General features: G+C 41.4%; 1 protein-coding gene across 2 annotated transcripts in view; it reads right to left on the reverse strand.

Moving 5' to 3' along the window:
• The window catches only part of larp1 (La ribonucleoprotein 1, translational regulator), a 105,163-nt gene that overhangs the window by 46,202 nt on the left and 34,707 nt on the right, over window positions 1–24,254 (reverse strand). Inside the window, exons 1-2 of one of the 2 annotated variants that reach the window (XM_048543162.2) lie at window positions 23,867–23,908; window positions 9,472–9,533 (exon numbers count right to left, since the gene is read on the reverse strand). In XM_048543162.2, the coding sequence (XP_048399119.1) occupies window positions 9,472–9,531 (60 nt within the window). In that variant the 5' untranslated portion in view covers window positions 9,532–9,533; window positions 23,867–23,908. Of the gene's footprint in view, window positions 1–9,471; window positions 9,534–23,866; window positions 23,909–24,254 lie in introns of those variants that run through there. The other variant, XM_048543161.2, reaches the window with a different exon arrangement.

Below are 24,254 nucleotides of genomic sequence, written 5' to 3' on the forward strand. Positions count from 1 at the left end.
GGCAATCATGAGTAACCGGTAGCCTGCTGTCTGACAATCATGTTAAGATTTGGAAAATGTCTGAAACATACATGCATCTATTTAATCTACAGTGTGAACTGCAGTCAGAAAATTAAAACAAGGCAGAAGTATTTTGAGAAAGATTTTCGTACAGTACGTAGTCACAAAAAATGAGGTAAAGCTACATTACACGGACAAGATAACAAAGTGTGAAGCTGGATGAACACAGCAGGCCAAGCAGCATCTCAGGAGCACAAAAGCTGACGTTTCGGGCCTAGACCCTTCAGAGAGGGGGATGGGGAGGGGGTTCTGAAACAAATAGGGAGAGAGGGGGAGGCGGACCAAAGATGGATAGAGGAAAAGGTAGGTGCAGAGGAGAGTTTGGGTGGGGAGGGGATAGGTCAGTCTGGGGAGGACGGACAGGTCCAGGAGGTGGGATGAGGTTAGTAGGTGGTAAATGGAGGTGTGGCTTGAGGTGGGAGGTGGGGATAGGTGAGAGGAACAACGGGTTAGGGAGGCGGGAATGAGCTGGGATGGTTTTGGGATGCAGTGGGGGGGTGGGTAGGGAATGAGCTGGGCTGGTTTCGGGACGCAGTGGGGGAGGGGGAGATTTTAAAGCTTGTGAAGTCCACATTGATACCATTGGGCTGCAGGGTTCCCAAGCGGAATATGAGTTGCTGTTCCTGCAACCTTCGGGTGGCATCACTGCGGCACTGCAGGAGGCCCATGATGGACATGTCATCTAAAGAATGGGAGGGGGAGTGAAAATGGTTTGCGACTGGGAGGTGCAGTTGTTTATTGCGAACCGAGCAGAGGTGTTCTGCAAAGCGGTCCCCAAACCTCCACTTGGTTTCCCCAATGTAAAGGTAGCCACACCGGGTGCAGTGGATGCAGTATACCACATTGGCAGATGTGCAGGTGAACATCTGCTTAATATGAAAAGTCATCTTGGGGCCTGAGATGGAGGTGAAGGAGGTGGTGTAGGGGCAGGTGTAGCACTTCCTGCAGTTGCAGGGGAAGGTGCCAGATGTGGTGGGGTTGGAGGGGAGTGTGGAGCACACAAGGGAGTCACAGAGAGAGTGGTCTCTCCGGAAGGCAGACAAGGGTGGGGATGGAAAAATGTCTTTGGTGGTGGGGTCGGATTGTAGATGGCGGAAGTGTCGGAGGATGATGCGTTGTATCCGGAGGTTGGTGGGGTGGTATGTGAGGACGAGGGGGATTCTCTTAGGACGGTTATTGCGGGGGCAGGGTGTGAGGAATGTGTTGCGGGAAATGCGGGAGACACGGTCAAGGGCGTTCTCCACCAGTGTGGGGGGAATTTGCGGTCCTTGAAGAACGCAGCCATCTGGGGTGTGCGGGAGTGGAATGCCTCATCCTGGGAGCAGATGCGGCAGAGGCGAAGGAATTGGGAATAGGGGATGGAATTTTTGCAGGGGGTGGGTGGGAGGTGGTGTATTCTAGGTAGCTGTGGGAGTCAGTGGGCTTGAAATGGACATCAGTTTCTAGCTGGTGGCCTGAAATGGAGACTAAGAAGTCCAGAGGTTGGGGTGGAAGGTGTTGGTGAAGTGGATGAATTGTTCGAGCTCCTCTTGGGAGCAAGACGCGGCGCCGATACAGTGATCAATGTAACGGAGGAAGAGGTGGGGTTTGGGGACAGCGTAGGTGCGGAAGAGGGACTGTTCCACGTAACCTACAAAGAGGCAGGCATAGCTTGGGCCCATGGCCACCCCCTTTGTCTGTACGAAGTGGGAGGAATCGAAAGAGAAGTTGTGGAGGGCGAGGACGAGGATGAGTTCGGCTAGGCGGATGAGGGTGTTGGACATTACACAGACAACTTTCTTTTTACATCAACCATCCAAGGAAACTTATGCAGCAACAGAAACATCTTTCAAAGAAGTTTAACATGATTTGACCAAGAGCTTTTACAGATGGAGAGATTATGAAGGGCACGATGATTTCAATGGCCATGTTCTTATTCTCAGATTTCAAAGCACACCTAAAAATGCATCTGTCATTTCAGGCATGCAGTAAGGAGCAAATATCATGGCAAGAAGGGTATCTGCATTATTAGTCAACATGAAGGAGCAGTCAGAGAGGGATTTAACTGAACATAAGTGGTTTTCTGTTCAATGAAATGAAGCGGTTTACACAAGCAAAACTGCCCATCTGGTTGTTTTGTTCAATAATGTTTAAAAACTTGATCATTCAAGAGGAATTTTCAACAGTTAGCGTCTGAAATCCAAAACCAATGGAGATGATATCTAAAATGAGGTGGAGAATTATTTTGCAACGAATTTTGCACCACTGGCAAACCTAGTGGTAATAAATGATGGCACACTAGCAATGATCAAGTGTCATGCTGGTTTCGTTGCAATGCATAAAGCTGACCCTAATCTCCCTCTTTTTTTGAAGTATTGCTGTATCATTCACAACCAGGCAATTTATGCCCAAGTAACGGGATCTAATTATGAACCGTCTCCTGTTGTTAGAATTATTAGTTTGATTCACAAAGACCAAAGCGTCATTCTCGATGAACTGTCATCTGCATGGCGATTTTTTGCTGCACATTGTATTCTTTTCTCTGGCAAGCCAGGGTCAATTTCTTTCACTTATCAGAAATGAGAAATCTGCAGTCAAGAAAGAAAGATATCAGCCAAGTATCAACATTCAGCTGCTTGATATGGCATTTGTAACAGTTAAATTAAATGACGTGAACCATGAACTGCAAGGAAAACAGATGACAACTATTGACAAAATGCAATATTTTCCTTCAGTGCTCCATAATGCTGAAGAAAACAGAGCAGCTGCTGGGATTTTGCATGTTGACATGTACAGTGATTTCCTTATCAGACTTGGCTAAGAGTTCAGCAACAGGGTCAATTATTTTAGCCCAGCTGGAGCCTTAGACATTTATTTCAAAGCCCCTTGCAAAAGTGGAAGCTAAATGACATTTTTGAACACATCAGCGTGCTCTTTAACCTTGACTGTGTCACTTTGGAAATGGAGATTGTCATTTTTAAGGCTAACATTCAGTTGAAATCAAGGCAATTGGCAATTTCGTGATTAGTGAGAAGAGCAGTACCATTGCAAAGCGGCAATGGAAATAGCTTTCCTATTTGGTTTTACCCATCTTTGCAAATCCACCTTTACCAGCATGAACTTCTTCAAATCCAATTTCAAATTTGCTTGTCCGACTAGCACAAATGACTCCATCTGAATTGCTCTCTCAAGATAAATGTCACATTACTCAATGTCAAGTTTCACACAAATTGAGAAAAAGATCAACTCTCTATCATTTAAAACATTTTTGGTAACTCAAATTGTAATAATTAGACATGTACCCTTATCAATTCATATTTGCCATATATACGTTTTAGAGGTTTATGACTTTTTCGTTAATTAGAAATAGGTCTCATAAAAATAGGCTGGCAAGCCCTGATGCAGAGTGAACGGAGAGTGAACGGCTTTCAATACAGAGGGAAAGAATCCTCTAATGTGTACACAAACTGTCTCATAATGTAAATTGTGTCCAGTACAGCTGGCAACTTGAAAGCTGCAAGAGCTAATTTTGGACCCTCGAGGGTTCTGTGCTGACAGGCTCATGGAGCAAGATGAGAAAGTGATACACAGCAAATGAGCAGGGCAGTATTTTAAGGTAGGATCTCTGTGCAGATAAATTTAGTTTTCAAAAAGGAGGGCAACGGGAGAGTGTGGCTTGGGTCCACAGTACTCAACAGATAAACTCCTTCCAATTCCAAATGTAGCAGGTAATCATAAACTACTTCAGGAACATTTCCAAAACTGTTTTCTTTAAATGTTTAAACACCCAGGTTTAGTCGGTAGTATATCCTGGCAAGAAACAGTTCAGCACTTGTGTATCACACAGCCAACTGTTCCATTTCTGTGCAAGGATAATCACCTGCAAAACTACTGACTTCAATCTTCCTGACGAGCTGTGCAGTAGAGATTGGTGAGGCGAAGCATGCAGCAACTTGATGCCTCCTGCACAGGCACACATCCCTGTTCACTGCAGCAATCCTATTCAAAACGGATAATATGGGGACACCTTTCCAAAGGTGAACTCCGCAGGGAGGTTCTGAGGTATTCCCAAGAGAAGCTCAGCAAAATCTATCATAAGCTATAAAAACAAAAGTTGCTGGAAAAGCTCAACAGGTCAGGCAGAATCTGTGACAAAAAAAGTTAACTATCCGTGTCTGGTGACCCTTCCTCAGAACTCCTTTCGCACTTGACCATAAACATTAACTTTTTTTTCCCCCCACAGATGCTATATGACCTGCTAAGCCTTTCCAGAAACTTTGTTTTTGTTCCTGAATGACAGCATCTGTAGTTCTTTTTGTTTTTATTATTTATCTTAAGCTGTGATTTGCAAAGTTTTTAGCCTGCAATGTTATCAGTTTTACAAAAAACAGCTTCGATAAGCATTTCAGTAAGAAACAAAACACTAGAGTTGGGAATTTAAAATTCATGAGTGAAGTCTCAGGAGGAAAGATGAACTGATTGCAAGGGGAAAAAGAAAGACATAAACTCTGGGATGGTTCCAAGGGTTGTGTGAAGGAAAGCTGTAGTGGTTGTGAGATGGAGATATCTAAAGGGACTTGTAAGGGGAGTGCCAAAGTAACAGAGAACAGGAATCTGCTAAGTGAGTACATGAAAGCCAGTGGAGACTGAACAGAAGGATGAAGAATGTAAGTTTGAGCCAGTATATCACTGTGAGGATGGTCATGAAAGACCAACATCCACTGCAAGCAAGAGACAGAAGTGAGGAAATTACAGCTTACGATCTCAGCATCAATCTGCTTTTCATGTTACAATTCACTTTAATATTTCTGAAAACAGACATGTTGCCAAAGCTTGCAATCTTGTCAGGTAGATGCCGGTATTGTAACTGTACTCGAACAGCTTGGCGAAGGAAATGGCAAGTTCTGGAGCACAAGTCTTCGGTACTATGTTGTCAGAGTCCCTAGCCTTTGCAGTACCCCATGCCCCCATCCGTTTCTTAATATCACATGGAGTGAATCAAATTGGCTGAAGACTGGTACGCGTAATGCTGGGAACCGTGGCTGGATGCCCAGGTAGATCATCCACTCAACACTTCTGGCCGAAGATTGGTGCCAAGGTATCAGCCTTATTTTTGCATTGACATGCTGGGCTCTTCCATCAATGAGGACGGGGAGCCTCCATCTCCAGTGAGTTGTTTAATTGTCCACCACCACTCATAAGTGGATATGGCAGGACTTCAGAGCTTAGATCTGATCCATTGGTTGCGGGATTGCTTAGCTCTGTCTAGAACTTGCTGCGTATGCTGTACGGCAAGCAAGTAGTTCTGCTTGATGGCTTCACAGGTTGACACCTCATCTTCAGGTATGCCTGGTGCTGCTCCTGGTATGCCCTCCTGCATTCTCTATTGAACCAGGATTGATCCCCTGCTTGATGGTAATGGTTGAGTGGGGGATGCCAGGCCATGAGGTTACTGATTGTAAAGTACCATTCTGCTGCTATTGACAGCCCACAGCACCTTATGGATGCCCAGTCTTGAGTTGTTAGATCTGTTCGAAGTCTGCTCCATTTAGCGCAGTGATAGTGCCACACAACACAACATGCAGGTGGGATTCAGTCTCCACAAGGACTGTGCAGGGGTCTCTCTTACCGATATCATTATGGTTGGATGCATCTGCAGTCAGCAGATTGGTAAGAATGATGTTGAGTATCTTTTTCCCTCTTGTTGGTTGCCTCACCACCTCCCCCAGTCCCGGTCTAGCAATCATGTCTTTTAGGACCCAGCCAGCTTGATATGTAGTATTGCTGCTGAGACACTCCTTTTGGTGGTCACTGAAATCCCCCATCCAGAGTACATTTTGTGCCCTTGCCAGCCTCATGCTTCTAAGAATTGCTCACCATGGAACGGATTCATCAGCTGAGTGAGGACAATACATGATAAATCAGGAGGTTTCGTTGCCCATGTTTAACCTGAAGCCACAAGACTTCACTGAGTCTAAAATCAACGTTGAGGACTCCCAAAGCAACTCCCTCCCGACTGCATACCACTGTAGGGTCACCTCTGCTGGGTCTGTCCTGCCAGTGAGACAGGACGTATCCAGGGATGGTGATGGTGGGGTCTAGGACATTGTCTGTAAGGTATGATACCGTGAGTATGTGTGTGTCAGGTTGTTGCTTGATTAGTCTGTGAGACAGCTCCCCCAGTTTTGGCACTAGCCCCAAGACATTAAGGAGGAGCACTTTGCAGAGTCGACAGGGCTGTTTCTGCTGCTGTTCTTTCTGGTATCCAGGTTAATGCCTGGTGATGTACCCAGTTTCACTTCTTTGAGTCCTTGTAGCAATTGGCACAACTGAATACATAGTCAACCACATTGCTTGGGTCTGGAGTCACTTGCAGTCCAGATCAGCTAAGGATGGCAGATTTCCTTCCCTGAAAGTTGTTAGTGAACGAGATATGTTAACAATGGTTTCATGGTCATCAGTTGATTCTTAATTCCAGATTTTCTTTTCATTGAATTCAATACTACCATCTGCCATGGCAGGATTCAAACCGGGTGTTCCCAGAACATTACCTGGGTCTCTGGATTAATAATCTCGCAATAATACCACTCGGCCATTGCCTTCCCTTTCAGATAAAAACTGAGAGTCTCAACGATTGGCTAACTGAATTCAATACCATTGTAATAGGGAGAACAAGAACCATACTCAACCAGACCATTTTTGCAACACCCAAACGAAAACGGCTGGTGGATCGTATTCCACTACTGGGCAGCGTTTGACAAACAACAAAGTGTAGTATTAGCTACACGAACAGCCAATTTAAGACGAGTTAAACTCAACACTGCTTACTTGTACTTCCTAGAACTGACTTGTGTTGTATACAGAGGACATTTTCAGCTCGCAAAAGCAATGCTTCAGCTTTGTGCTTCTTCTGAATTATAAACGAAGCGATTATAGTGCTCGAGTTCTTTACTCCTTGGCTTCAACCAGTCAGAATTTATTTGTCAACCTTTTCTTAGTATAAACTGGTGTGATCATTTCAAATTTGGCATTCTTGCATTTGCTCTGTTGAGCCCAAGGCAAAAAACTTCAGTAACATGTCATTTTTTCAAGGAGTATTCAAATTCTGCACTACCAAACAACAATTCACTTTGTTCTCATCTTGCAGGTGATGATCGTGATGAATTGACGCATGTGTTAAAAACAGCGCTAAAGACTGCTTGTACTATATTATTCCCTACATGATTGCAATTCAAAAATACTGACTGGCTGCAAAGAAGTTAGGAGTATGCCATTCAACCGCTCCAGAGTGCTCTGCCATTCAATGTGAACCTGGATGATCATCAAGCTGAATATCTTAATCATGCCCTCCCACATATCCCTTGATCCCCTGAGCTATACCTATCTCCTTCTTGAAAACACAATATTTTGGCATCAATCACTTTGTGCTAGTGAATTCCACAGGCTCACCATCCTTTGGGCGAAGAAATTTCATCTCAGTCCTCGGAGGTTTATCCCTTATCCTTAAACAATGACCGTTGGAACATCATTCCTGCACTTAACCTGTCCAGTCTTGCTAGAATTTTGTAGGTTCATTTACGATTGCATCAGCCCCACCCCCATTCTTATAAACTCCCGTGAATACAATCCTAGCTGACTAAATCTGTCCTCATTCATCAATCCTGCCATCCCATGAATCAAACTGGTAAACCTTTGCTGCAGTCTTTCTATAGTAAGAACATCCTTCCTCAGATAAGGAGACCAAAACAGCACATAATATTCCAAGTGTGGCTGCACCATCGTCCCGTATAATTGCAGAAAGACATCTTTGTTCCTATATATAGATTCTCTCACTATTAAGGCCACAGTTTGCCTTTTCACTGCCACCTGCACATTGATGGTTACTTTCTATGACTAATGAACGAGATCACCCAGGTGTTGTTGAACATAGAACATTACAGCACAGTACAGGCCCTTCGGCCCTCGATGTCATGACAATGTCGGCACAACAAAGTCAAAAAGCATGATCAGCAACAGACCTCACAAAGGCCAAGTCCTGTCTTTAAACTGAAGACACACTCCAATCGCCATGGATAAATGTGAGAAATTCAGAACTGACCTAGCAAACCAATGCAGGGTATCATTCTGGGCCTTCAGCCACTGAAAAAATATATTGAAGGACAACCTGCAATCTCACCTTTACCAAGACAGACAATTAACATAAAACAGCAGCTTAATTAATAATTCCATTCTAATTGATGGTGGAGTCCTTCGTAAATGCAATTGGAGAACCTGGTTGCAAAAATGTTTAACAAGATAAACCAAGGGGATAATCCATCTCTGCCTTCTCCAGAACTCCCCAATCAGACACCTTCCTTCAGCCAATTCAACCACATTACCAAAAATCAGCTGAGCAACAGATACAGCTACTGATGCCCACAATTTGAATGCAGTCAGCTCCAACGTAAGCCAGGTATTCCAATACAGATTTAAAACAAGTGCTGACCAAAAAAATGTGGAAAATCTCCCAGGTACATCCTATCCAGCTGGTACACAGGTGGCGCCTGGACAGTCAGCTGGAGCAGTGATAAACTCAATGTGGGAGGTCAATACAAATATTAGTACTTAGTAACTGTGAAAGAATTTCATTGATATTAGCATGGTAATTATGCCGGTGCACATAAGTAAATCATACCAAATAATTTGTCCAGTTGCCATCAACAAATTCAATTTTTCGTGAGGAATAAAATATTATGTATAGGCTCTTAATTAGGTACAGGTGCCATTTCATCTAAAATTACGTTAAGGCCTGATCATGTCTTGTACTATCTAAAAACATATTGCAGAAATACACCAAATATTTTTCAACAGTTTCTCCCAAACTCACGAACTTTGTCACCAGAGGACAAAGGTAGCAGTCACAATTTAGTAGCAGCATGTGGATATTTACTTCTAACTGACGCAATAGCCTGATTGCAGAATACATTGCAGTTTCTTAAAAAACAATGGGTCAGACTCCCAGGAGAACTTCACCATATGAATACTGAAGGCTATTATCACCTTCTCAAGAGCAGTCAGAGATGGACTTGACAGTAGTGTCTACATCTGTGAATGAACAAAATGTATAGTTGGCCTTAGTGAATCAGAGACACATGGCATCTCACCATTTGGACTGGGGACTGAAAGGAACAACACACATTGTACTTCAGCAGCTGACACAAAGATGCAGAATATTAATGTCACAGAATACTTTTTTATATCAACGTTCTAGACGACCATGAACTGCCTGACTGGCCTAGCAGGCAAGGTCACAAGTAATGTAAATGCTGTAGCTAAAATGATCACAAAAGCTACAAAACACCTCAGCATTTTAGCAAATCAATACTTGGAGTGAATATCTTTAAACAAAAAAAAATTATTTATTAGAAATACGTGAAAGTTGCTTGGATTTACCTTGGCTCCTTTCTTTGGTCTTGGGTTCCCTGCTTTGACGACTTTAGCTGGTGCTGGCATTTCTGTAGAGGAGGAAAATATGAACACCATCATCAATATTTATTCAGTCACACCTGGTCTGAATACTGATAGCCAATTGGCTGAGAGCTGCCTTCAATTGTTGACCCAGGACAGGCAAGATAAATCAAGGGCCCTGGGTGATGGCATAGGGAGGCTATGACCTCATACTGGATTCAACCATAGCCCGTGGGGGAACCTTCAGCACTCAAGCTACAAGCTTTTCCATCTTCTTTATACCCTTCCTATCCTCAACATCCTGCCCATTTCTTCTCTACTGCTATCCTGCCCTAAAGTTTTCCATTCAGTACAATTTCCCTTCCAAAGCCTGTTCCTTGCCACACTCAAATGTGCCTAACATACCTTCCCTTCTCTCACCCCACACAAGCAAAGCTACATACTAATGGAGTAGAGGAAACCATAAGATGTTTTAAAAAGCCACAGTAATGACTATTTTTCATCAATACAGTATCATTAATATTAGATAGCACTAATTTTCCACGTGTCATATAGATACTCACCTCGACGCCAGTTTCCACCTCCTTCACGCGCTCTCTCCGTGATGCAAGAGCAAAGGAAAGGCACAGGCATTTTTTACCTGGAACTAGGTGCCTCCCAGGGCCACATCACTTCTAGAAACGGTCTCCAGGCTAGACCATACCCTGGAAGCAGGGCTCCAGCTGGGAGATGGCACATATTCCAGGCACCTCTGTACTCACTGAGGGTATCTTCTGAGCTCAGAAAAGGTGGTTCCTCATTGGTCAGAAGTGCAGTGATGATATAATGGTCAGTGTTACAGCTAGAAAGAAACTTTAACCAATTGGATAGTGGCATGAGAGGAGCCCAAAAGGACACTTTGAAACAAAACTCACTCAAAGCCAACTTACCTGATGGTCAGCCACTATTGAAACATCAGATTTATAACAAAGCAAGATCCTAAAGGGCTTAAGAATTTGGAGGTGTCTGAATAGCTATATCAGCTGGTTTTCGTCAGTGTCAGTTCATTCCCTAGCGCTCCCAATACCATCTCTCTTGCACATCATCTCCCACCTCATTCAATTAGGACTTTCAACAAGTGGAAAAAAAATCCATTAAGTACTCAGATTTTCTATCAATGTTTTCGAGATCCAATGTTTTCTTCCATCCTGCTCCATATTCCAGGGCTTTCTCCTACATTTTATCTATACTACCCTAAAACCTAAGGCTTGCATTGCAAATTTTATCCAAACTAGTAACTCTCTTGAAAGGGAAAACAGAGTCAACAGCATGCACAACCAATCATTCGCGAAATCAGTGGAAATTTCTTTCGAAATGATTGTATCAAGATGGGTATTTTTGGTGGTTATCATTCTTTCACACACTTTAGATAATTAAACTTCACCCTCAATTCAAACTTCTAAAATGCTTATTTCCCATTTGTGTTCATTTAGGTATAAATTTAGGACATGTCTGAGACTGAAACGAGATTCTGACTATTGACAGGCTGAACACATTGCAATGTTGTTGTACAGGTTCATGAGTCATCATTACAGATACCACACTGGCTACAGTTATGTTGGTCGTAATCGATATTACACTCTGCCATTGCCAACATCCCCATGAGCACGGCTAAATAGTAAACTCAAGCAGCTGAATGGCAATACCATAGCATTTATCTAACAAATTTAACTTAGTACAAACAAAGAGACAGTGGCAATGGTAACAGCACTCAAATAGCAATTCAGAACACCCAAGGTTGGGATTTTGGGACGTGGATTCAATCAATAAATCCAGAATTGAGTTTCTTGTGGTTTGCAGGTAGTGTCCTTACCCCTTGATTAGGGCACGCAGGATCAAGTCCTACCTGCTCCACAAGTACATTATAACATTTCTGAACAGGCTGATAAAATAAAAAAATTAAATGTGGAATTGAAAGCTATTCTCAGCAACAGTGACCATCAAAAAAATCAGTCATCATAGAACACCCACCTGGCTGATTAATGTCCATTACAAAACCAAATTTGCTTTCCTAATATGGCCTGACCTGCATGTGACTACAGGTAAACCTTAATGTGGTTGACTCTCATCTGTTCACTGAAGTGGTCTAGCAGTCATTCAGTTCAGGGGATAACTATGAATGGGCAACCGATGCCGATCTTGACACTGATGCCCACATTCTATGGAAGGATAGAAAAAGTCCCAAAGCACTTTACAGCATTAACTGAGTTAAACTTAACGAGTCACATAAGAGATATTAGGATTGATACGCAAAGGTTTGGTGATAATGGAATTCAGAGGGCACAAAAAAAAGACTTAGAGGAGGAATTCCAGAGCTAAGGGCCCAGGCAGACTAAGACTTGATTATTAAGCATGAAGTAGTTAAAATCTGGGACCCATAATAGCCAATGCTGGGTCAGTTGTTAATTGTAGATCCGAGATAGTACCTTCGCTTACCAAAAAATTAAGTTACTTGGACCAAAAACCAAAGTATATGGAGTTAGGCCACAGATCAGCCATGATCTCACTAAATGGTGGAACAGGCTCGAGGGATTGAATAGCATACATCTGTTCCTCTAACTCCTATGATTTGGGAACACGAATGACAATTCTAACAGTAATAGACCCAACTAAGTCACCGAAGGACTGAGAATGGGTAACAACTTGTTGACAGTAAGGATATTGACTGCAGAGTTTTAGACAAGCTCATATTTTAGGAGGTTAAGATGACAAGAGCTTAACCAGGACAGCAGCGATAAGAAGTGGTAGTAATGTCACTAATTAGCAATCCAGAACCCCAGGATCAATTGCTCCAGGGACATGTGTTCAAATTCCACCGTGGCAAGTGGTGAAATGTGAATTCAACAATAATAACACAGAAAGCTGCTCTAATAACACCCATCTGGTTCACAAACAACATTTATACAGGAACCTTTACAAGACAATAATATAATACAAACAGCACAGTAACAGTGATAATGGGAACTGCAGATGCTGGAGAATCCAAGATAACAAAGGGTGGAGCTGGATGAACACAGTAGGCCAAGCGGCAGCTCAGGAGCACAAAAGCTGACGTTTCAGGCCTAGCTCCCGAGATGCTGCTTGGCCTGCTGTGTTCATCCAGCTCCACACTTTGTTAGCATGGTAACAGATCCTTCAATCCACTAAGCCTGCACCGATTAAGCTATGGGAAACTTTAAAACATTTCTACTGTACTCAGAGTACAGTAGTTGAGGAACATGGATTGTACCTGTAATTATATCTGTTTAAAGGTTTTTTTTTAAGTAAGTAGAGATTGCCTTCTATACTGACGATTTCCTAGTTTTGTATTCTGAGCTATTTCAGCTAGAAATACTTGGGACTGCATGCGTATGGCACAAATTTGCAACTTATAAGTTTTCCAAGCAAAAATTGTCCTCAAGAACTTTATAACTTTAACATAAGAGTCTCACAGGAAACCACACCACACTGTCTTCATTTTCAGAAAAACAAACAACTTTAAATGAGATAACACGGTGTGAAGTTGGATGAACACAGCAGGCCAAGCAACATCAGAGGAGCAGGAAAATTGACATTTCAGGTCAAGACCCTTCTTCAGAATAACTTTAAATGAGGTCACATTGTATATTGCTCAGAGGAAACATCAGTGAAACTGAGAAGTTGTGGTGTCAGCCTGGTTTTCAGTGTAGGGATTTTACTGTGATGTCCTGTTCTGCTGGGGCCTTTGACTGTCCAGCTGCTTTCTCAATCCCCTCAAGCCCTCAAAGGCAGAGCGACACCCTGTCTTGTGGCTGGAATAATATAACTACTCTGCTAAGTGACAGTTTTGATTAATCAGTAGCACCCATTCCCCAGGCACGTCAAACAAAGATTTTACTATATCCTTTATCCCTTCACATCATGTCAGTGTGGGACTGGTCTGACTCCAAGTTAGGTCTGAGAAAGTTAACTTTCTCAATGTGAATGATTTATTCTTGAGTTTGCTCCCCATTATTTTCACCTCATAGGCCACCCATTTCAAAATGAGATTCAGTCCTTATTGAAATGTTTATAGCTGATGACCACAGAATTGCTGTATAAATTTGCAAATTATTACTATAACTCTGATCTGTTAAATTTCTACAGGATTTACAAGAATACAGGGATTGGGAAAGAGAAAATGAATACAGTAAAAAACAATAACAGAAATTGCTGGAAAAAATCAGTAGGTCTGGCAGCATCTGTGCAGAGAAAGCAGTTAACCTTTCAAGTCATGTGACCTTTCAGAACTTCAAACCAGGAAAAAAGTGGTATTTAAACTGATGACGGCGCACAGGAGAGCTGGGAGAGGAGCAAGCAGATAAATCAAGCAGAAGCATAGAGAAAGCAAAGACCATAACAAGCAGATGTAGGAAAAGTAGGCCAAACAATTCATCGGGTCTGCTCCAATCAATGAGATTGTGGCTAGTCTGATTATCCTCAATTCCACTTTGCTGTTTTTATCCTACTTGAGCATAAAAACTGGAGCAGGATAGGCAATTCAGGCCCTACACAGGTGGACAAATGAAGAGCTTATTGATAGTAGGCCAGGAAAGAAGAGAAACTAGATACGTGATAATGAGGACAACAAGTAATTGAAAATGGACTGGCTGTACTGAAAGCAACTGATTTCCTAAGATAACGGGAGACAGTGGGGATGGGTAATAGATAAGGACAACAGTGTTCATGCTCTAAAATTGTTAAACTCAAAGTGCCTAAGCTGAAGATTAAGCAATATTCCTCTACCGTGCATTGAGCTTCCATGGAGTAATACAGAAACCCCTCATTTAAAGATGTGGCTGTGTGCCTGAAAAACACATATCATAGATTTTCACTGGACTCAATAATAGTTAGGTTCTTCCAAATATTTTCTGCCCAAATCTAAAGACAAAATGCACAGCATAATATTCATGGAAATAAGGCCATAAGAAATTGGAACAGCAACAGCAATAGGTCACTTGGCCCCGGAACATGCCCTGCCATTCAACAGGATCATGGCTGATCTAACACTCCTCACATCCACTTTCCTGCCTTGTCCCCATAGCCCTTGATTCTCAGAGATCAAGAATCTATGTCAGCCTTAAATATACACAAGAACTCTGTCTCCACAGCTCCCTGTGACAAACAGTTCCAAAGAATCTAATTACTCAAAGACTATACCCTCTTTTCCTAGAATGTCCCATGAAGGAAAACATCCTCTTAGCATTTACCCTGTAAAGCCCTTAAGAATCCTATATATTTCAATGATATCACTTTTCATTCCTAACTCAAGTAACTCAGAATAGAATATATATCTACATATAAAGGAAATACAACACTGCATGCACCCAATACAATATTTTAAAAAGTACGTTCACCTCGGCAGTGCAGGGACTGACCGAGGTCCTGCAACAATAAACATCTGCCATTAGGAGGAGCCCTTCAGTAAGAACTTACACTGTACTCAGGAGTAGGAAATCGTTTCAGTGGTGAAGGGAGTGGTCCAAACTAAGAGCAGAGCATTGCAAGCCTTAGGAGTAGAGAGCTGGGAGGGCAGGCTGAATGGGGTGTGGTCAACCACAAATGTAATACTGAAAAGCAGGTCTTTGAAAGAATGTAAAAGTAAAATTACATTAAAGGAGTAATACAAGGACACAACTCCAACAACCCAAGCGGAACAGCACCAAGGGTGTATGTCAAGTAAGGGCAATGGAAAAGATTGACCAGAATGTGTTCTGGTATTCTCCACTACATCTTGTACATGACAAATACTGGTGGGTGCTGTAAAGGCCTACAACAACTTCAGGGCAGGAGGTGTTAGTGTCTTAAGCTGCGGGATCAAATTCCAGCAAGAGTCAGGACAGGAGGTAAACCTGTGGGACTGAATTCTGGTGAGAATCACCACTTTCAGGAAAGGATGGTGAACAGTCCCTTTGGGGATGAACCACTGAGGGAAGTAAAATAGAGGAATGTGAAAGAAACAGATCACGCTGAATGACGAAACACGTCTTTTTGCCATTAATCTTGCACCTGCATTATATCCCACTGATTGATGGTAAACTCTGACCAGTCGATGATGTTAAATTTCACTCAGTATATCTGAATCAGGAAGCAGTAAGTTTAAAGCCAAAAAATACCCCCTGCTACAAACTGTCCTACATGCTCAGAGAGGCTGAAATCATGGCAGCCATTAATGGTTATGTCATTTAATTTTCCTGCATTAGATTCATTCTATAGTTACACATACAAACTAAACTGGTGAAGTTTCAGCTCAGCAACTCACTTAGATAAAAATTCAAAAGAATCAAGCACTATTCTGTGCTAAAGAAAACTAGGTTTACCTTCCCAGGCTAGGTTAGTCGCATGAGACTGTTGCCACAGGCAAAATGAACTCCTATAACAATTCAAGTTGTTCAACCATGTTTAAAAATGGCCACTGGCGACATGGAAATTTTTGGCTGTGTCACACGTTATTTCATTCGGCGAGAGAATAGAGTCTGTTAAATAAGCTGGAGGAATTCTTTCTGTTTGAAACAAGTAAACAAGGAGACAGTTGCTTTATGATGTAAGCAAAATGATGTAGCATCAGAACAGTTAATAATCATGTGACACACCAGAAAACAAACCTACTGATGATTCTGAACGTCATAATTTTGTGTTTTTATGTTATCAGTTTAACAGGGTCAAGAGCACATTCTTATCAGTCTCTGCCCTTACAATATTTGGAGCATAGCCCAAGGCTGCAAATACATTCAGGGTCTTGGTGCATAAGGCAACTCGGTCTGTGACCAGTTTGGTGCAAGTTGTTCTCTCACCTCATATTTTTGTAACTATCTACAAGAGCAAACTGCCAGCCCAACTGCTCAAAAACCTGCCGGCTGGAAACGCAGCACATACTTGCTGTGCTTTCAGAACACAGTTGAGCTCAGTTAAATTCTTAACGCTATGCTGCACACATTACAAGTTAAATGCAGTTACTTTGATACAAGTGTGAAAAGATTTCATAATGAGGGAAACAGTACACCGGATTTCAATTCTTTCGTTCTCCAGCCCAGCTCCAATACATAGAGAGAAATTATCTATTACATTCATTACACATTGATCCAAACATATTCACCATGAAGTGGGCTTTGTTAACTCAATTTCAGTGCGCAAGCTTGCTCATCTTGTCAGTGACTCTGTAGCCAGTGACATCCCACAAGAATAGAGGTACTTACTCGAACATTTGGTTGTGCGGGAATGCGTCAGTGTATGAACCACTTCAGTGGTCAAAGGTTTAATTGGGTCATATTTGTAAACGGATGGAGAACTGACAAGCCAAAGGAGGATCTTCGAATGTCCTTATCATGCTTGTCACGTAGTCCCACGCAATACTTATGAATTAGTTGCATTAGCACCTTATTGTATTTAGTTTTGGTTTTAAATCAGGCACAGCTGAGCACTATGATGAGGCGTTAATTCATGTCTTTGGTCTCAGTTCTTAAGAGATGAACAATAGCAACAATACGAACAGGCAAAGCATCTCCCAGCGTACTATATCACAAGAATTTGTAAAAATTCATTCATGGGATATGGGCAGTCAAAGTCAGTGTTCATTGCTCATCACACGGATCCCACTAAAGGATGGTGATGAATCACTTTTTTAAGAAGTGCTGCAGTCCATGTAGTGTCAGATAAAGAAAATTTCAGACTTATCTTAATGATAAGAATATATTTCCAACTTATGACGCTGTGTGATTTAGGAAGGATATCTGTAGGTGATACTTACACACTACTGCTGCTCTTGCTGGTAGAAGCTGTTATTGTTACTTAGAAGGTGTTATTGAAGAAGCCTGGGCAAATTCGTACAGCTCATCTTAGAGATGTTATCCAATGGAGTCATGTTATACTAATAGTGGAGGGAATGAACATTTCAGATGGGGTCAGAATAACAGGATTTCTTTGCATCTGATAGCACACAGTCTGAGGGTGACCTCTCGTATTAGGTTCATTCAGCTCCACACTTTGTTATCTCGTATTAGGTTTGATCCTTCACTTGGTCAAATGCTGCCTTGAGTTAAAGAGCAGCAACTCTCATCTTTGGAACACATAATCTGCTTCATATTTTTACCAATGATGGGAGGACTAACAGGAAGCACCAGTGTAACATACTGGGAAGTATCGAGTGTAACATATTCCAACGAAAAGCTAGCTTAATGTATTTCAGGCAATGGCACAGTATTTGGAACTGCTTCAGTCCATTAAGCCTAAAATCTTCACTACCTAGATAATGGCATTTGCACATATAAACATTCAGGCCTTGGAGCTACACTTTTGGTCAATAAAAATCTTCAAAAGAAATCCTCAGGATATCGGCATTGCTCACAAGGCTATTATCTATCATATTTTCACCCTGCAGATGGCGGTGGTGAGTTGCCTCTTGAACCACGGAAATCCATGCGGTTACAGTACTCAAGGGATGTCAGGAAAGGAATTCCAGGATTTTGAACCAGTTATGTAGAAAAACAGATATGCTCTCAAGCCAAGAGTGTGGGGCCTGGGAGAGGAACTCAAAAGTGTCAGTAGCAGAAAAACAATAATTTTCTCAATCATAACAATGAATATTGGGAAGAATGAAGCCATTATTGTCATACATTCTATTGTCAACTCCATCCCTCTCCCTGGTATCTGAAGGAATGCAGACAGTTTGCAACCTTCATGTCATCCTTGAACATGAAATGAGCTTCAGACCACAGATCTGCCCTATTACAGCAACTTATTTCTGCTGCCATACATGCCTGACTCCAACTCTGCCTCTGTCCACCTACTGTTGAAACTCTCATGTTAACTTGAGACAAGAGTTCTGCAACAATACCCCAACTCCATGACATTCTACCCTCCATATATGTAGTCATCTCCAGTGTTCTTACTTGCACCAAATCATGTTCGCTGATCAGCATCTACTGAGTTCACTGGCTTCTAATACTTGCTTTTGAACTTTTTATTGCATTAAAAATGCTGTGCAATAGATTATTTTTGACGCATAGAATGCAAATGAAGCCTTTACGTTCAGAGCTTCAGGTGCAGTTCCATTCAACCAAAAATGAAGTATATTCTATCACATTCCCAACTGGTGCCTTACAGATCATGACAATTTTCTGGAAAGTAGTGAGTCATCCACCTCAGTATACCCAATCTCTGGCTTGCCCTGTAGTCACAACATTTATGAAGCAAGTTGAGCTTGTCAATGCTACACTATATTTATGGTGGAGGATTCAACAATAATTGCGGCTTCTGGATTCCAAAGGAATTTCACTCAGCAAACTCTTCCCACAGTCTTGACATATTTCTTACATAATTATTTATCCAATATTCATTTAAGAGTTGCCATTGAATCCGTTTCCAACACTTTTGCAAGCAGTGGTAACAGGGTGGGCATTAATGAAGCAGCTAGGTTTAGATCATTGACAGAAGTTATATTAAATGTATCAAAAATAAAATCTTTACGTAGAGCACATATGGAAAAATATCAATGATTCCAGACTTCCAACAATGCAGAGGGCCTCCAGCAAGAGCAAATATTTATGAGCACATCATCAGAATTGAAAAGCTATGCCCAAGAGAAACAAATCAACAGGCTTCAGCTCCTTTGTTACAAACAGAATCATGGTTGTTAGGGTCTTAAACAGTGGCTTGTGAAACAGTTTATGCATTCATTTTGCTTTTCTAAAACTCCCTCGATTCACAGACCATAGGCAGTAGGAGCATAAGTGGGTTATTGAGCCCATTGAGCCTGCTCCACCATTCAATGGGATCATGGTTGATCTGATCATCCTCGTCACCATTTTCTTGATCATCTCCCATAACCTTGGGTTCCTTTACTGATTAAAAATTTATTCCAGCCTTAAATAATCTCAACAATTCAGTCTCTAGAGACTGTGGTAAAGAATTTGACAAATTCACTATCATCTGAGAAAAAAATTCATGCTCATCTCTGTCTCATTAGATTATGTAATGCATGTGACTCCTTCATTCAAAAAGAATGCATACAAAAAGCAGGAAACTACAGATGAATTAGGTTAACATCTGAATAGGAAAAAGATGCTATTAAAATTATGGCAGAATGCCTAAATAAAGGGTCAACGTCACTCATGAAGTGAACTCATGTTTGACCAATCAACTGAATTTTTTGAGGGAACAACACATGCCACGGATAAAGGGGAATTGGTGAAGGTAGCGTACTTAAGTTTGAAGAAGGCACGTAATAAAGGTACCACATCAAAGACTACCAAAAGTAAAAGCTCATGGTGCAGGGGATATCAGTTGACATGGTCAGAACATTGTCTGGCCAACAGGAAGCAGACTGGAGACATAGTCTAGTCCTTATCCAGGTTGGCAAGATGTAATGAGAGGCATGCCACAGGGCTAGAAGCTCAACTGTTTAAATTTATACAAACAAACTAGAAGGAGGAACAGAAGACATATTTGTCAAATGCAATGACAACAAAAAGATACATGGGCAAGAAGTTCTGAAGACAACATGAGAAGGCTATAAAATTATATAAACAGACTGAGTTAACAATAATATGGCAAATGGATTGCAGAGGAAACATGAAATTGTTCATTCTGGCAGAAAAATGAAGAAAAGCATATTATCTAAACAGTGAAACATTACAGAACTCACAGAATCAGAAGGCTCTGGGTTCCTTTGTGCATGAATCACAGGTGATTAGCAGAAAGTTTTCATTTATTGCCGGGGATCTAAACTCAAAAGCAGGTTATGCTTGTCATACAGAGCACGGATGAAACTCTAACTGATGTACTGTGCACCATACACAAGGATGTACAATAAATGGAGTCAGTTTATAACAGCTTGACAAGACTAGTATCTGTCGAAACAAAAAGAGGGGTCTATCCTTGAGGAAAGGATGGACAAGTTGGACTTGTGTCTGCTGGTGTTCAGAAGAGCAAGAGTCTTGATTGAGATACACAAGTTCTGAGGGATTGTAACAGGCCAGATATGGAGAGGATGTTTCCTTTTAGGATAGTGAAGAACTAAAAGATCATTGTTGAAAAATCAGGAGTCACCCATTTAAAACAGTGAGGAATGTCAGTCTTTAGAGTTCTTTCTGCAAAGACGGTGGAAGCAGATTCCTTGAATATTGTTAAGCTTAAAGTACAGAGATCCTCGAAAAGCAAGGGCTGTGCAAGGTCAGCGGGGGTAGCCAAGAATGCTGATTTGAGATGACAATCAGATCACCCCTAATCTGATTAAGTGGTGATCAAGCTTGAGGAGCTGAATAAACCATTCCTGCTCCTAATTCATACGTTTTTATGCTTCCTCGATGGAGCCAGCCTATAAAATCCATAGCCATTTTGCCCACTGCTGTTCTCTTCCAAGCACTTACACAATTTGCTTTGGAAAGTTAAATGCACCTCCGCCACCCTTTCAGGCAGCACAGCCTATATCAGCACAACTCACTGCACAAAACAATGTCTCTTCATGTGATCTTTAATTCTTTTGTCATTGTTAATTATGTGTCCTCTAGTTGCTGACCCTTCTGCCACGGAAAACACTGTCTCCTTATTTACTCTATGAAAGCTGAATCACTTTAATTTTTTTAAATTGCCTCTTGAACAACATTCCAAAAAAGCCCAAGGGGTGACGTGATTTTAAGTCTTTTAAGCTCAAGAGGTTTTACAGGATAAACAAAGAAAATGTTCCGACTTGCTGGTGTGAGAATGTCTGAAATGTAAAATAGTGACCAAGAAATACAAGTAGCCCAAAAGCATTTTTAAATAGAATGATGAGTGTATGAAATTCAACATATAGTTACAATGAACATCACTGAAGTAATTAAAGGAAAGCCAGATAAACAAAATGGAGAAAGAACAAAGAAAATTACAGCACAGGAACAAGCCCTTCGACCCTCCAAGCCTGCGCCGATCGGGATCCTCTGTCTAAACCTGTCATCTGTTTTCTAAGGGTCTGTATCCCTTTGCTCCCTGCCTATCCATGTACCTGTCCAGATACATCTTAAAAGACACTATTGTGTCTGCGTCTACCACTTCCGCTGGCAAAGTGTTCCAGGCACCCATCACCCTCTGCGTAAAAAACTTTCCACGCATATCTCCCATAAACTTTTCTCCTCTCACTTTGAACTCATGACCCCTAGTAATTGAGTCGCCCACTCCGGGAAAAAGCTTCTTGCTATCCACCTTGTCTATACCCCTCATAATTCTGTAGACCTCAATCAAGTCCCCCCTCAATTGCCATCTTTCTAATGAAAATAATCCTAATCTACTCAACCTTTCTTCATTGTTAGAAGGAATAAAAGGTTACAGTTATAAAGCTTAGATGAAGAGGTGGTGGCACATGGAGCTTCAATAAGTTGCACCAATGTTCGTTTGGAGATTTTCTCACATCTTCCAAGCCATCATCTCACGGATCTATTTGGAGCCTCCGTTCTCTCCCCACCCCCATCTTAAATTACTTCCATATCCTGTTTCCATTCCTCTCCACTTATGCCAAGGACAAAGATAAGGTTGTGTATTTAAGGCAGGTTGAACAAGTCATCTGGGGTTTGTTCTAGTGTATTAGTGTAGATTCTAAATGCTGCAATAAGGGTGCAGGGTTCCTAACTTTATGGTAAATAAAGAGAGTAAGTAGTAGGAGAAATAGGCCACGAGGCCCAGTAAACCCCCTCCTTTTAACAGGATAAAACAGAAACTGAAAAACTCAACAAGTCTGGCAGTGAAGAAAAATCACAGTTAACATTTCAAGTCTGAGACCCTTCCTCAGAACAGGTATAACTCAAAGTTACTCAGACATGCTCACTCCTTTCAACAGAATCATGGCTGATCATCCGACTTTACTCTATTTCCCTTGCTTCTCATTCCCTGGCTCCAAATGATATTAAAAAATCTGTCTATATCACCCTTTATTATATTCAAGGATGGAGCACCCACAGCCATCAATAGTGATAACTGCCAAGTACTTCCAATCTTCTGCCCGAAGAAAACATTCTCATCTCAATCCTAAATGATCAGTCACTTATCCTGACTCTACCCTCATGTTGAAATACAAGCTTTAAAACATATAAAAAGAACTGAAAATACCTGTAAAGCAACACAGATAAAACCTACAGCAGCCATTCACTAGTCTTCCCCTCAGTTGTATCATGTAACGACTGGAGAAGACAGGAAGTTTTGTCAAGAATACCTCAATGGTCCAGAAGGTAAATGGAACAATAGATTGTACTATATAGAAACAGGATATTTGATACAAGAGGTTCCTGCCAATGTTTAAGCTCCATCTAACTTTAGCGGGATAACTTATTTTTTTCTCTAATTGCGATGATCTAGCCTCCCTGAATGCAGTAAGATTCATCTCAACTATTCCATGTTGTAGACTCCAGCCAAAAGAGGGGGGAAAAAAAGTACTACACTTCTCCCCTGTCAAGACTCTTCTGCAATCTGCAAAAACAATGCAAGCACCTCCCGTTCTTCTACATTACAGAGAAGATCAATTTTACACTGCCCTAGGGCCATGCAGATTTCCAAGTACAACTCAAAGTTACTTATACAGAAACATCTGTGAACTCTTCAACTGTTGCATCAGCAGGATGAGCTCAAGGCTCAGGGTCATATGACTTTTAATCAAAACTGAAAGAACTGCAGGCACTGTAAATCAGGAACCAAAACAGAAGTTGCTGGAAAAGCGCAGCAGGTCTGGCAGCATCTGTAAAGAAAAAAAGATCAGAGTTAACGTTTCGGGTCCGTTCACTTTAACTGATTTTTTTTTCCCTTTACAAATGCTGCCAGACCTGCTGTGCTTTTCCAGCAACTTCTGTTTTGGTTCCTGATTTACAGTGCCTGCAGTTCTTTCGGTTTTTATTGCGTTCCACGTACATGGTGCCCAGAAAGCATAGTATAGAGTGAGGCACGTAGCTAAGCAACATCTACAAATTGGAAGTATTGTTGCACAAATATGTACATACAAAGATGACCATGTCCCATTTTTAATTGGACTCAGGTGACAGAGTCCAAATCTCAAATTCAAAAACAGTAGATTTCAACATCATTGCAACGATTATTCATAAATTAATTATTCAAATCCTTTGCAAATTTTAATTGCTTTCTATAATGAATCGACCTATGCCTATCTGCAACCCGATGGGCCTACTTTAGCCTTTCAAGAAAACATTGGAGGAACACAGCTAATCCAATAGTTTCAGTTTGGAATGACCTGGAATTAACGCAGCACATGAATAAAACAACTCAAATCAACAAACGTACAATACAGCAATACGGCAGGTGTTTCACACTAAAGTTGAAGGTTTTGGTCCTAACACGTAACATAGAAAATTGTTTGTAAATCACTTACCAGTTATGTTAACGAGATCAGTAGCATCAGAAGGGTAAGAGTGATACGACATAATGAGCAGTGTACACAGCAAGCACTGCAGTATAGGCAAACATGATAGCATCACGTGACTGCACTTGGGTGTTGCAAGGTTATTTTTGCAGTGGTCAAGGCTATAACCCACCTGGTATTTTAGCACTTCAAGTGTCATTACAAGCAGTCTTACCTAAGGCTTCATGTCACAGAACTGGATTACAAACATTTAAGCTTTTTGTGTTGTTTAACAGCAATAAATTTTGATTTATATGAAATTTCAATGGCAGGTTCTCTGTCAGATACAAAACTGCTTTACTTAGACCTTGAACCAGATTCAAAAAACCTTGAGTCAAGTCTTGATTAAAAAACAAAT

The sequence above is a fragment of the Stegostoma tigrinum genome, chromosome 13, assembly GCF_030684315.1.
Source record: "Stegostoma tigrinum isolate sSteTig4 chromosome 13, sSteTig4.hap1, whole genome shotgun sequence".
In the NCBI taxonomy this organism is placed as follows: domain Eukaryota; kingdom Metazoa; phylum Chordata; class Chondrichthyes; order Orectolobiformes; family Stegostomatidae; genus Stegostoma; species Stegostoma tigrinum.